This window comes from Mus caroli, chromosome 15, assembly GCF_900094665.2.
Source record: "Mus caroli chromosome 15, CAROLI_EIJ_v1.1, whole genome shotgun sequence".
Classification (NCBI taxonomy): domain Eukaryota; kingdom Metazoa; phylum Chordata; class Mammalia; order Rodentia; family Muridae; genus Mus; species Mus caroli.
In genome coordinates, this window is record NC_034584.1 from 29,900,445 (window position 1) to 29,916,349 (window position 15,905).

At 38.6% G+C, this 15,905-nt stretch overlaps 1 protein-coding gene across 4 annotated transcripts in view; it reads right to left on the reverse strand.

Annotated features, from left to right (window-relative positions):
* Positions 1-15,905, reverse strand: part of Stk3 (serine/threonine kinase 3) — a 271,464-nt gene that overhangs the window by 76,265 nt on the left and 179,294 nt on the right. For all 4 annotated transcript variants that reach the window (XM_029469538.1, XM_021183619.2, XM_029469541.1 and 1 more), the window contains one exon: positions 2,144-2,354. In XM_029469538.1, the coding sequence (XP_029325398.1) occupies positions 2,144-2,354 (211 nt within the window). The remainder of the gene's footprint in view (positions 1-2,143; positions 2,355-15,905) is intronic.

A 15,905-nucleotide genomic window follows, 5' to 3' on the forward strand; every position in this document is an offset into this window, starting at 1 on the left:
CCTGCTTCCTGACCTGCTTGAGTTCCAGTCCTGACTTCCTTGGTGATGAACAGCAGTATGGAAGTGTAAGCCGAATAAACCCTTTCTTCCCCAATTTGATTCTTGGTCATGATGTTTGTTCAGGAATAGAAACACTGACTAAGACATGGAGCATCAGGTGTTTTTTATCTTTTCTTTTCCTTTCATTCATTTCTTTCTTTCTTTCTTTCTTTCTTTCTTTCTTTCTTTCTTTCTTTCTTTCTTTTTTTTTTTTTTCTTTTTAATCAGAAACAGTCAGGCCTTGCTTTGTCCCGCAGACCCAGTGTCTCTGTAGGACGACTGCCACAGTGTACAATTGTGGAGTTAGTGATTTGAACACAGTGCTCAGTTTATCTTGTAAATCAATTTAATTGCTCCAATACATGGAAATCTTTTAAGATCCTGATTCTATTTTAGAATGTTCTTCATTTTGCTCATTGCATGGCATTTGCAATTTTAATACCCACCCATCTCAAAGTTTTATCCAATTAAAACTAAAAGATTCATTTACTAAAAGTGCTGAGCAGGCCAACGCTGAGGCCCAGGCTCTATAACATACAACGAGGAACCTCTAGATGAAAGGAATTGATTATTCAACACAGTGTTTGAGTAACATTAAAAAGCCACTGACCCCAGTTTCTGGGGTACCTTTCTGTAAACATTGTATTTTCTAGAATTCCTTGCAATTAGAATTCTGGGTAAAGTGTACTATTTCTCAAAAGGGCAAATAAAACAGAGGTCATATCCTTTAGTTGTTCTTTCTAGAAAGCATGGCCCAGAAGAGCTCAAGATCTTTACTGAAGTACCCTGGTATCTAGTCAGCATCTCATAGGTGTTTAGGATAAGCACAACTCTACTATAGTCAGGACGACACTTCGACAGCAGCAGTGGCTATACACACTCTCCTGAGGCAAGTCTTCCTACACAGCCTCCTCCAGCCTGTCCATTAGTTTTGGTAACATCCATATTTTTTGCTTAAATACCTCTGTGTTTAAAATGTCTAGACTTGGGGCTGCAGAGAAGGCCCAGTAGTTAGGGCCACTTGCTGCTTCTACAGGAGACATGGATGCAGTTCCCAGCACCCACAAGGAGGCTCAGAAACAACTGTAACTTTAGTTCTAGGGGGTTTGACACCTTCTTCTGACATCTGCAGGCTCCTGCATGCACATAGTACACTCAGGCCCACATATGCACATAAATAAAATGATAAATCTTAAAATATCTAGACATAACTTCTATTTCTTCTAATAATATCTAATTGATTTAAACACACTGAGATATAGTTATCACTTCAAGTTAACCTAATAAAGTCCCAGCCAGGAGACGTGACATGAGCTGTGTACTCCTACTGTGTCCTTATTATAGCAGAGGTCAGGTAGTCCCTGCCTCTCTGTCACTTGGAAACTGGTATGCAGTAGAATATAACCTACCACATAGGACCACACTAGTAGAGAAAGGAAGAGAACAGTCAATCGCTGCAGAGATGGTCAATGTGCTTTCTCCTCTCAGAAACACTATGTCCTGTACTGATGACTATGGGTCAGAGTTGAGATCAGTCTACGAAAGGAATTTCAGCTTCATTCTGTAAGCAACACAGGTCAGGGCGAATATCCAACAGTCAGGTCAGCCCTGAAGCAACTCAGGCTGAATGCTGCTCTAATCAGAGCAGCAGTAAGTGCAGGAACTGAGCCTCCTTTCTGTGAGCCTTCCTAGGGTTTCATCTCCAGTTTGCACTTCTCTCTCTGTGGTCTAACTGATAATTTAGACAGTGTGCAATAATATTATGTTGTATTTATTGGAACAAAATTTTAAGTTTTCTTTTTAATTGGAAAAGTAAATGTTAGAAACACTATCCTCTTCCTAAAATATTTCACAAATTAAATTATGGGCTTGTAGCTTACAACAGGAAAAAAGTTCCATAACCCTAAGATAAAGATGTATTGTTAAGTGCTACATACATGTTAAAGGTTTGTTTCTTTTTTAAAGGTTTTGACATTTGCTGTCAAACAATCCCCAAACCAAAAATTCCCATATTTGTTTCTAAAAAGAAATGGAATTTATCCTGGTTTTCATGAGTACACTTTCAAAAGAGAAAAGCACCATTCAGAGAGAAAGGGCTCCATACTTTTCATAGTTCCGTCCTCCTCCTCCTCCTCTTCCTCCTCCTCCTCTTCCTCACTGTTTATAACCATGGTCCCCAGGTCCGACTCTAACATGGTGCTGTTATGTTCAATCATCGTCTGGGCTCCTTCACTCATCGTGCTGGTGGCCCGCATTGTGCCCACGCTTTCTGAACTCGTCTTCACCATAGTGTGTGAATCCAGCTCATCTTCATCCTGCAGGCAAAGTATCATTATTAGTACTTTTTACTGTGGTTGGGTGCATTGAAAAGCCACTTACACCAGTCTCTGGGGTACCTTTCTGTTGCACATCCTGTAAGACAAACACGGTGTTTTCTAGAATTCCTTGCAACTAGAATTCTGGGTAAGTATATTATTTCAAAGACCTCTTCAAGATAGCTGATATCTTAGTTTTTAGTAAAGATGCATGCATGCTTTTTCTAATGAGTAAACAGTACTCTTTACCATTAGAATATTAAACAGTGATAAAAGCAGGGATTCAAACAGACACAAGTACACCAGTGTCCATAGCAGCATTACAACAGTCAAAAGGTACAAACAATCTAGGTATTTACTTGAAAATGGAAGCAAAAAGCAAGATATGCTATATACATACAGCAAATATTTCACCATTAAAAGGGGAGTGAAATTCGAAGATACACTGTGCTGCAATATGGATAAGGCCGTGTGTATGTAGGCAAGCTAACTCTGTTTAGTTGATGAATCATTGAATTGTTTTCTACAGCAGCTGTATAATTTTATATTCCTACCAGCAGTACCTTGGGCTCTAATTTCTCCATTTTCTCACCAATGTTTATTATTTTTGATTTTTAAAGATGGTGATCCAAAAGAGTATTAAGCAGTACCACTCTTGTTTGATTTATAGTCTTAAAGAGCAGTGATACTGAGCAAAGTCTCACATGTTTAATAGCTCACTTACATAGCTTTTTTGGAAAAGTGTTTATTGAAACCTTTGTCCTTCTCTTTCTCTTATGGTTTTTTTGAGTCAGTTTTGCTGTGTAGCCCAGGCTAGCCTCCTTTGCCCAGTTGGAATCAGCTTGCTTGTTGTTGCAGAGCTGTCTGAGTTCTACAGTTATACAATCTGAATATTAACCCTTTACTGGAGATATGATTTGCAAATACTTTTTTCGTTTCCTGTGAATTGAATTTTCACTCTCTTGATGGTATCTTTTGACACAATAGGTTTTCACTTAAAAGAGGTCCAATTTATCCTTTTTCTTATTCTGATTTCAGCAATTTTAAGTGTTTTATGGAAAAAATAAGCCATGTAATGTAAATGTGAAGGCACATACTTAGATTTACATGTGGTTAAAATACCCATGATCATAAAAATTAAAATATAGTTCTTGCAGAGGATTTAAAAAAAGCAGATGCACAGTAGAGAAAACCAATCCTGCATTCTCAGCAGCTCAGACTTGAAGTACGAGTAGTCTAGTGTCTGCTTATTTATTTCCTTTCCTCTTCCTCAGCCTTCCTGGGAAGTCTAGGCATTGTCTCCTTTCCCAGCCCAGCCTCCTTTCAGATGACATCTTTATTCTCATGCTTCTAACTGTCTGAAGTGTTCATACTGACTACTTAAATGTTTAAGGACATATAACACTAAGAATCCCCAAATCAGACATATTTGCATCTATCATTCTGGTCTTTTTTTGTTTGCTGGGGTCCCCAACAACCAACACCACATGCTATTCAGCAGCTCCCCAAGAACAGCGATGCTCCAGTGTGCACTGTGCTCACCCTCTTTCACTCCCTCATCTAACCAATCAACAGGTTCTTAGAGAAAAAACAACAACAACAACAAAACAAAACCAAATTTCTTCCAGCTTCACACCTTCTTTTCCCATTCCCATAGCTACTGAGCCTCCTGCCCATCTGCGACCTTGGTAAGTGCATGTAGTATACTTGAGTGAAGACTCCAACTTTCTAAAACTACTCCTATCTCAAGTGGCTACCAGGTATAAGATCTTCCACAAACATTTAAACTCCGAACCTATCTTAATATGACAAAGCTGTGAAGACTGTCTGCAAACCACACAGAGGAACAAGGTGATTTCACTCTGGATTAGTCATTCTTGAATACTATTTGCATCACAATACTCTACTGAAGAAGCTTCGATGAGTCCTGGCTCTTGTCTGTATTTCCATGTCCTCTCTGCTATTCCTATTTTCCTTACTTTGCTATTTTTCTAGTTTCTAACTGTTCATATGTCCTCCACAAGACAAGGTGATCTTACCTGAACCTTCACCATAATCCCCAATGCTTATTACAACTCCTTCTCTGGCCATGTCTTCTCAACACAAAATGCCCTCCCTCTGTGATGGTGATTATAGATTGTCACCTTTGACAGGATGGAGACTCACCTAGAAGACACCCTGTGAGATGGTACTTGGATTAGAGCAATCTACAGTCCTGCCTCTGAGGGATTACTCTGCTGAGGTTAACTGACATGAGAGCTGGCTGCTCTAAGCAGCAGCCTTTGTCACTCTTGGTTTGCCGACTTGGATGCAGCATGACCAGTCATCTCAAGTTCCTGCCTGGTGGACTGTACCCTTGAATGTGAAGCCAAAATGCCCCTGATTCCTTAAATTGCTTTTCTCCAGACATGAGAAGAGTAACTAATATACATCCTCTATACAGTTAGTTAGATTGAAGGGTCTTTTACCTCTGTGGCTAATCAGCTTTCTTATTTTATTTTTCAAACCAGTAGGATTTACAACATTCAGCACACTTCAATGATTGGCTACTTGGAGCGCTTATCCTTTGCCTTATGCATAATAACAACAGAAAGCCATGCGCTGCTGAGTCCACTTGTTTCTCCCTGCATGAAAGCACAGGAAGAATTGAATTTTCCCTTTCATGAAATTATAACATGATGGGATTTTACAATCGAAAAAAAACGTAATCCCTCTTTTTATATCTGAAAAGAAAAAGGCTAGGTCCATAGAAAGTAAGATTACTCTAAGTTATATACCTGTTTAAACAAAGAACTAGAGTTAAGCAATGCATCCTTTAATTTCATAGCATTTATCCCACCACATACCTGTACCTTATTTACAGTGCTACATGTGTATACCTTATCTACAAATCACATGTGCACATTTTATTTACAGCACTGCACTGTGCACCGTAGTATTTACAGTACTGCATGCACCACATATGTGCACTGTATTTACAGTTCCATGTGTGTGCACTGTATTTAGAACACTGCATGTATGTACTGTATTTATAATTCCACATATGCACTGTATTTACAGTACTTTATGTGTGTACTATATTTATGGTATTGTATGTCTGTATTGTATTTATAGTTCCACATATGTGCACTGTATTTACAGTGTTGCACGGTGCACTGTATTTATAGTACTGTATATATGTATTGTATTTACAGTTCCATTTGACTCCATGAATGCTCAGGTCAGACATGCAGACTCACAATGTTAAGAGTTTATTTATCCAATTCCTTTTTGAAATTACATTTATTTGTTTTGTATATAAGTGTGAGTGCATGTGCACCTGTGTGTTTATCTGTGTGCAAGCTCACCTGAGGGTGTGGAAACTAGATGACAGTTTACAGGAGTGGGTTGTCTCCTTTCACTCTATGGTCATGAGGTTCCAACTGAGGTCATCAAACATAGAAGCAAGTGCCGCCCTCACTGAGCTATCTCATCAAACTTACTTTCCAATTTTTACTCCCAGAGTCCAAAGAAATCATTGCATTTACACTGGTCTGAACAGCATCTTTCCCTTAAATTAAAGCAGCCTCATGCACACCCTGTTTGCATTCTTGCCTTTTCAGTCCCTCAAATGTCAGGAAGATGGAGCTGTTGAAAACATAGATCGCATCACCATACTCTATTGCTGCAAAATCCACACTTGGCTTCTCATACAAAATCTTTATCATGGTGAAAAGTGAGCTGTCCCTGTAATATGTGTCAGTTCCATCTCCTGTCACATTCCTTCTTGCTCACCAAACTCCAGCCATGCTGGCCTCCTTAGCTGTTTCTTGAGAATTCTATGACTGTTCCTGTGTGAGTCTTTAAACTGGCTCATCTTCCAGACTGGACTGTTCTCTAAGAGTGTGTGATCATTTCTTTCCCTGGTGACTCCTCAGATGTCCTCTTCTAAAAGAGGCTTTCTAGGACCTTCCACCATTCCACTGTTTTCCCCTCTACTCTTTACAGGTTGAAACTGGCCTTCTCTGCAGCTAGAATGGAAGTCTGATGAAGCCAAGAGATTCTTTTTACCTTCAAATCCCTGCTACTATGATTACCTAGGACTTAGTAGGTACGTGATTGTTTCACACCAAACAACTTACATTAATTTCCTAATTCACTCAGCAGGTTTATTATACATTTATAATTTAAGAAACAGTTCACCAGTATTGGAGATACAGAGATGAATACAATATAGTTTTGCTCCATTTGGTTTTCTAAGGAATTTGAGGTTTGGGAAAAATCTGACAAGTGAGAATAAACTAGGAAACAATCTCTTAAGTGCTATAAGCAAAGTGTTGACAGTGCACTGAGAACTCAAGGGCAGCGCCTTTAGCTCTGCTTTAGTAAATGAAGGGCATCTCACGGAAGCAGCCGAAGCCGACCGAGGCTAAACCTTTCCTCTCTTAAACATTAAACTTTTGTTTTGTTTTGTTTTGTTTTGTTTTGTTTTGTTTTGTTTGAGACAGGGCTTCTCTGTATAGCCCTGGCTGTCCTGGAACTCACTTTGTAGACCAGGCTGGCCTCAAACTCAGAAACCCGCCTGCCTCTGCCTCCCAAGTTCTAGGATTAAAGGTGTGCCACCATGCCTGGCAACATTAAACTTTTAACAACATCTACTACACATAGTTACAGGACAGGTCAGTATGCTAATACATATAAAAACATGAAACTGGGGCATGACTGTTTCCCTTACTTAGTGTTTTGAACCATTGAGGTTCTGTCTTCAATGCACTAAGTCACAAAGGATGAGAAGGTTATGCACAGACACAGCTGGGGTGGAATGTTCCACAGTCCAAGCCTTTCCATGAGAACTGCTCTCAGACAAAGCCTCTCTGAGCACACACTCAGGGACTGAACTAGGTGGAACTACTTACTCCCATGACACCTTGTTGCTGTGCTGACTATACATTTACCATAACACGCTTCCCCTGTCTGATACCTGACTTACCCAAGTCCTCCACTGGCTTCTAAAATCTGAGACTAGTGCTACTTCTATCCCTAATGTCTGGTATAAAGTATTGTTCTTAAAACAAAGTTTGCTGAATAAACACTAAACCCCTCACTCTGAAATACTGGAGGTCTGGAGGGAAGGGAAACTGGGGATGGGACGTATTATATGAGAGAAAAAATGCTTAGAATAAACAAATAAATGACTATTAAAAATAAACCAATAAGTATATATTTAAGTTCTAGATTATCTATGCCACTATCTGAAATTGTAATTTAACAAGTAACATATTTAACACGAACAAAGAGGATTAGTTTGTGGCTCTGTCATTGCTTTTTCAATGGATAAAGAGAAAAAAAAAGTGACAAAGCAGAGTTAAGGGACATCATTGACATCATATGATGTTAGAGAGAAAAGTTTTATGTAAAATGGATTTGTTTCTAACTTACGATTCTAGGCAGAAATGTTATTGAAGTGATTAAGGGAGGGGAAATAATGCTGTTAAGTAAATTATTATGGATCTTCTATTTAGTAATGATAGCCATTATTATTATCAGTGAGCTAGAGGCACATACTGAAGACTTTATAGGCTACAGCCATTTCCCCAATGAACTCAATGGGGTATTATATCTCCTATACAAATGATGATGCTGAAGGCCAATTACATTTACGATTTATCCAGAGAGAGCCACATGATGACTGAGCAGAAGAGCAGGAATTACAGCTACTTTTATCTGGCACCAAGTCTTGGACCTAACTTCCAATACATAAGGCTTTACAGTTACCTGTAGTGTTTGTAAGCCCAGTTTCAATTGTTATTATAGGCTTGCTGGGCATGTCTCATCTGCTGGGTTAACAGAAAGGAAAATGAGAGTTAGCAGACTGATATACTTAGTCTTTTGTAAAATTTTCAGAAACTGGGATTCCTGCTTTCTGGTATATCTCAGTGAGAATATGATAAGTTGGTTTTCCACCAGTTTCTTTTTAATAGCTACTACTGTAATAGTATGTTGTATATGCAACCAGTTTATTCCCCAAACATTAAATATATTTTTGTATATTGTTGAGCCATTTTGTACATTGCTGCCATTATAAGCAGCATAGCTATCTATGGTCAGTAAGCAGGACAAGAACGGGGAACTTCTGGTTAGCATAAATGGATTCCTACCCTCTAGATAGTTTTTGTTAGTATTGAATTTATAATGGGACAGGAGACAGTTTACATGTTCAAAATCACAAAGTTAGATATAAAATCATAAAACCACTGATTAAATTTAGAAAGGAAGGCTCCTGTGACATATTAATTTTATATACTTTGCTAAAAGATGCTAGTTTATAAATACATAGCAGAAACATTTTTATTTATTTTATTATTTTAGTTATATATATTTTTATTAGATATTTTCTTTATTTAAATTTCAAATGTTATCCCCTTTCCTAGTTTCCCCTCCAAAAATTCCCTATCCCCTCCACCCTCCCCTTGCTCCCCAACCCACCCACTCCCATTCCTGGTCCTGGCATTCCCCTATACTGGGGCATAGAACCTTTACAGGACCAAGGGCCTCTCCTCCCATTGATGACCGACTAGGTCATCCTCTGCTACATATGCAGCTAGAGCCACAAGTCCCACCATGTGTTTTCTTTGATTGGTAGTTTAGTCCCAGGGAGCTCTGTGGTTACTGGTTAGTTCATATTGATGTTTCTCCTAAGGGGTTACAAACCCCTTCAGCTCCTTGGGTACTTTTTCTAGCTCCTTCATTGGGGACCCTGTGCTCTGTCCAATGGATGACTGTGAGCATCTACTTCTGTATTTGCCAGGCACTAGCAGAGCCTCTCAGGAGACAGCTATATCAGGGTCCTGTCAACAAGCTGTTGTTGGCATTTGCCATGGTTGTTTATGGGATGGATCCCCAAGTGGGGCAGTCTCTGGATGGTCATTCCTTCAGTCTCTGCTCCAAGCTTTGTCTCTGTACCTCCTTCCATGGGTATTTTGTTCCCCTTCTAAGAAGGATTCTGAGCTTCTGGGCTAATATCCACTTATCAGTGAGTGCATAGCATGTGTGTTCTTTTGTCATTGGGTTACCTCACTTAGGATGATATCCTCCAGATCCATCCATTAGAAACATTTTTTAAAAGTAGTACAAACACTCAAGTCACAAATATGAGTGGGCCATGAATAGTAATTAGCAAAGTGCAGAAGGAAAGATAAATATTTTATATGAAATTATAAAATTCAAATACTAATAAATTTGGTAATGGCACTGAAAGCTTTTAAGGATTACTTTTTGTTTTTAACTTAAAAATCATTAACTCTGATCTTATTTTTTTGTATTTTGGATTACTGTGACTTTGAGCTGGTACCTTACAGTTATTTATAATATTCCCTCTGTTACACTTGACTTACATCCACTCTGTCAGTCCTCACTGGAGAAAAACATGTTGATGCTTTTTAGAGAAAGGTCTGCAGAGCAGATGCTTCCCCACTGCAGAGCAGCCAGTTCCAGTAAGGGATACAACAGCATTTTCAGTCAGAGCCATCATGTGCCAGGAATGCAAAACAGAGCACTGATCATAATCCAGCTTATGAATCATAAGGTCCACATGGAATACAAATATTTGAAAACAATATTAGGAAATCTACTCCACCACTGGGACAGACTTATGCTATAACAGTCTAAGAAACAATTAGATACTTTGTATGAGGAATCTTTACATCTGTTATAGTTACTAACTTAACATTTTCTAAATATCCTGTCATAATTCACTAATTTCTGAGATATTTACACAAAGGTCTCAGGAAGTATTTGCAACACTAATGAGAAAAGGGAACTCCTTTAGTAGATAACCTACTTAAAATAGTCTAACCTTTATTTAATAATCTCCTTAAGTGCTAGGAAACTCCTTTACAAAGAAGCCTCCTTAAAACTGACATCTACAGGCTCTGCCTTCTGTCTAACATTACCCACTTGGTCTGCCGAACCTCATACTTAGAGACTCATTCAATGCAGCACCTGAGACAATGACAGAAATAACCTTAAAGCTGTCCTAGAGGATCTGAGACAAAATCTAGCTAATAGCTTACAGGCGCAGACATAATAAACAAATGAACGTACTAATGAGAACAGTAAGAAATAAGGGTGCCGTTGCTGCTCAGAATTAAGCTCATCACACAGAAAGCTGCCTCTGGCCTATAGAGTAAAAATTAAGGGCAGTTAGTAGTCCTCTCAACTCAGAAGGGTGTAAAAGCAGAAATATTCTGTCTAGAATGGAAACTAAAAAGTCAATGATACCATAAAGAGATCGCGCCACAGCGGATGAAATGTGTTACACCCTGGAGTCTGTATCAACTACTTGTTAAAAGAGTGCTAGGAACCTAGGAAACTAAAGGTAAGTTGGAGAACAAGACTAAAAATGGCTGGAATAAGGTCAGAATTGAGATTTGGCCATCAGGGTAATTAAAGCCCATGCAAAAGGGGGTTAGGTATTAGCAGAAATTTTACAAGCCAAATTTGAAAGAAATCACGAGGGGAAAACCAGTAACCTGAAAATCTTTTGAACAAATTTAATGATTCAAAAATAACTTCACCATGTTGGACCTAAAGAGACCAAACTGACTCTAAAAAGGGTGTGTGTGTGTGTGTGTGTGTGTGTGTGTGTGTGTACCTGCAGGATCACGGTGGTCTGAATAAATTGAAGAAAAATAGTATAGATATTACTAGTTATTTATAAGCAAAAGTGATGTGATGGATCTTGCAACTTTAACACCCAGTGAAAGAATCAAAAACTAATTTTTTTGTGTGGTAAAAGAGCTGATGACATCACCATGGCCTATATAGTGCAAGGTCCTTGAGGTGGAGCAGTCAAAGGTAGTGGAGTATTTCCCTCCCTTGTGTCTGTACAACTAATTCTAGGGCTGGTACTGTGGTGGTTTGAATAGGAACCGGCCCCCACTAGCTCACATATTTGAACACTTGGTTCCCAGCTAGAAGCACTGTTTGGGGGAGGTTATGGAACGGAGAGACAGAGAGCCTTGGGAGGATAAATCTATCACGCGGGGTGGGCTTTGCAAGTACTCTAGCCTCTCCCCATTTCCATTTCACTGTCTCTGCTTCCTGAGTGATGGCATGGGAGCTGCAGCTGACTGTCCTGGTTGCCACAGCCCTGCCTATCTCCTCACTATGCTATCTCCTAGAACAGGACTCACAGTAAACTTTCATTCATAGTCACTTTTTAGGTCATGGTATTTTACTGTAACAACAGAAAAGTAACTAGTTCATGGATTCATTGATAGTAACATACTAACATCCTATCAAAAAATATGAAATTAGTTCAGCTAGAAGAGGCAAAAATTCAAAAGGTACTACTATAAATTTGTTTAAACATCCCCCGTTACTGAGGAACCACCCCAATTACTGCCCCAGAGCAAGGGGAGACTGAAGTGACCCTATGGAACAAATCAGGGAATCCCACTTAACATAAACAAAGGACAGCATTGCCATTCATGTTACACAGAGCCTTGTCTGCAGCTTCCATGCACAGCAGGGCCACTAACAGACAGCTAAAGCTGGTCTCACTAATTCGGTGTTCAGCGTACCTGTACTTACTACTGAGAAAACAGAGAATATTCTCCTTTAAAGAGCAGTTCTTAAGCACTTTTTCTATGTCTAAGCTTGTAAAACAATATAAACTACAAACAAACAAACAAACACTATAGCTTACAAAACAGTATCAATTCAGGCACTCAGGATTATTAAGACTTGTGCACTAAGAACCCTCTTCTCGCGTTATCAGTAGGCGGTCCTCCTACTTCAATGCAAGCACACCAGCCCAGCAGCATATATACCTGCTGCCTTTGACACACCTGTCCTTAACAAACAGAAACTTGATGAATCCCAAACTTTTTACATGTTAGCAGGCATGTCTTAAAATTATATCAAAGCTTTCAGAAACCTCAGAAGTCATAAAAGACTTGTTCATCAGTAAAACAAGCGTAATGGTGAGAAGCCGTGTGGGCAGAACTTCAGAGGTTCATAATGCAAGATTGTACAATTTCTTGGCATTATACTAAAAGTTCCCAAACAAGAGATTATTTCCATCCCCTATGCATGATGCTGATGTAAAACAGAATAAATTAAATGGTAAAAGTAACCCTAAATATGGCTTTTACTTTTCTCTCTCACAGCCAAAAAGCTGTCAAAAGATTAGTTAAAATATAAAAGGAGCTTACAAAATCAGATGTTTTAGAATAACAGTTTTGAAGATTCTATTGCTATAAGCAATTTAGAAAATGTCCACAAGAGGGCACCACAGAAAAAAAGAATAAAATTTCATTACCCAATAGGCTCATACAAAAGGTTAGCCTTACATTAACTTAGTACCTATACCAGAAATAGACGGGTAGTCATTTATAACTTTTAACCAAGACATTTAGGACTATTATCATGACTGTGATGCCATTATAATTTAATAAAAGCAATTATATTTTATAAAACACTTTATACTTCTCAAGGAAAATAGATGTTTTCAGCATTTGGCAATTTTTAGAATAATTTAAAAATAATAGATAAAGCTAAAAAATAGTTTTTACTTCCACAAAGCTAATAAAATATTTTAATAGTAAATAGTCATATTATTGTATTCTAAATGGATTTTATATGAATTAAGATATATCTTATGTCCCTAGAACAAATATTAAGAGCTAATCTATCATGAAAAATTTCCTTTTTGATATACCTTTGTAAAAAATTAATAACGCTTCATAGAAGAATACTACCTGCATACATTTAAAGTTGCTGCTATTAAATAATTTTAACAAATTAACTTAATAAATATAAAGTGCAAAAGAAGCAGCATAAAATTCTAGGAAAAAGATTAATTAGTCCAGTGGAAAAAAGACAGCATTTTCAACAAATGGTGCTGGCACAACTGGCGGTTATCATGTAGAAGAATGCGAATTGATCCATTCCTATCTCCTTGTACTAAGGTCAAATCTAAGTGGATTAAGGAACTCCACATAAAACCAGAGACACTGAAATTTATAGAGGAGAAAGGAGGGAAAAGCCTCGAAGATATGGGTACAGGGGAAAAATTCCTGAATAGAACAGCAATGGCTTGTGTTGCTGCTTGTGGACGTTGTACATCGTGGTGCGCACTAGGCTCCGCACCACGATGTACAACGTCCACAAGCAGAAGATATAAGATACAATTTACTAAAGGCATGAAACTCAAGAAGAACGAAGACCAAAGTGTGGACACTGTGCCCCTTCTTAGAATTGGGAACAAAACACCCAGGGAAGGAGTTACAGAGACAACGTTTGGAGCTGTGACGAAAGGATGGACCATCTAGAGACTGCCATATCCAGGGATCCATCCCATAATCAGCTTCCAAACGCTGACACCATTGCATACACTAGCAAGATTTTGCTGAAAGGACCCAGATATAGCTGTCTCTTGTGAGACTATGCCGGGACCTAGCAAACACAGAAGTGGATGCTTACAGTCAGCTATTGGATGGATCACAGGGCCCCCAATGGAGGAGCTAGAGAAAGTACCCAAGGAGCTAAAGGGATCTTCAACCCTATAGGTGGAACAACATTATGAACTACCCAGTACCCTGGAGCTCTTGACTCTAGCTGCATATGTATCAAAAGATGTCCTAGTTGGCCATCACTGGAAAGAGAGGCCCATTGGACTTGCAAACTTTATATGCCCCAGTACAGGGGAACGCCAGGGCCAAAAAGTGGGAGTGGGTGGGTGGGAGGGTATGGGGGACTTTTGGGATAGCATTGGAAATGTAAATGAGGAAAATACCTAATAAAAATATATGAGAAAAGATTAATTAGGGTAGCAAAAATTAATTCTTCAAACCCAAATATTCACATTTCACTTAACCGCTGCAGAAGAAAGATTTCAAATATCAATGTTCATAAATGAAGACTCGGGATGAGAATTCCTTATAGAAGATGCTCCAACCAGAATGGTTCAGATTTTGTTAGAGTTTATAATATTTACTTATATAGTTGGTATTTTAGAGAACTCAAATCTAAACATGGAATTTATCTATATGTAACTCCTTACAACATTACATTCAGACTTGTATTCACATGTTTACTCCAACCCATGTATGAAACTTTTCACTATGGAATATGCTAATACTCAAAATTCCAATTTTGGAAGATTTTTATAGAACTCAGATTCTTTTCCTTAGGATTGCTAAACCTATACATTCTGTGGTAATGATTATTTTATAGAGCTATTCTAAATGAGTAAAATGCAAATGAAATTATTATTGTTGTTGTTATTGTTAGAAATATGTATCAGTGCATTGAGACATATAAATCCTCTGTCCTTGACAAAGTTAGAAATACACAATTATAGTGAGACAAGGATGATCCTATGCCACCATGTGCCATACCCAAACACCACTGGGAAAGAGCTGGTCCCCCAGGAGTGCTGACACACCTGTGAGCACAGATAGGATCACCACTTCTGCTCAAATTCCTGGCACAAGAGAGACCCTCCCAGAGCCATCAGGACTCAGGAACCAAAAAACAACTGGGGACAGCATCCTTCTGGTCTCCTTCTGCACCCAGGAGCTGACCCTGTGCCATAGCTCTCCATACCCAAAGTCCTCCCAGAGAGAACTGGTCTCTGAGGAGTATTGACACACAAGCTTGTAGGAGGGCAAGGCCACAGTCAGAGACAGCAAGACCAGCTAATACCAGAGATAATCAGATGAAGAGAGGCAAGAGCAAGATTCCCAACTTAAAGAGCCAGTGAATATCTTCAACAAAATTATAGAAAAAACCTTCCCTAACCTAAAGAAAAAGATGACCATGAACATACAAGAAGCCTACAGAACTCCAAACAGATTGGACCAAAATAGAAATTCCTCTCATCACATAATACTCAAAACACCAAATGCACAAAACAAAGAAGGAATATTAAAAGCAGTAAAGAAAAGAGGTCTAGTAACATATACAGGTAGACCTATCAGAATTACACCAGACTTCTCACCAGAGACTATGAAAGTTAGAAGATCCTGGACAGATAGGTGTCTTAAAGACCTTAAGAAAACACAAACGCCAGCTCAGGCTGCTATACCCATCAAAACTCTCAATTACCATAGATGGAGAAACAAAGATATTCCATGACAAAACCAAATTTACACAATATCTTTCCACAAAGCCAGACCTACAAAGGATAATAAATGGAAGAAGCTAACACATGGAGGGAAGCTACATCCTAAAAAAAGCAAGAAAGTAATCTTCATTTTAAAAAAAACCCAAAAGAAGATAGCCACACGAACATAAAAATAACGTCAAAAATAACAGGAAGTAACAATCATAACTCCTTAACATCAATGGACTTAGTTCCCCAATAAAAAGACATAGACTGACAGACTGGATGTATAAACAGGACCCAGCTTTTTGCTACATACAGAAAACGCACCTCAGTATCAAGACAGACACTACCTCAGAGTAAAGGGCTAGAAAACAATTTTCCAAGCTAATGGTCCCAAGAGACAAGGTGGAGTAGCCATTCTAATATAGAATAAAATCAACTTTCAACCAAAAGCTATC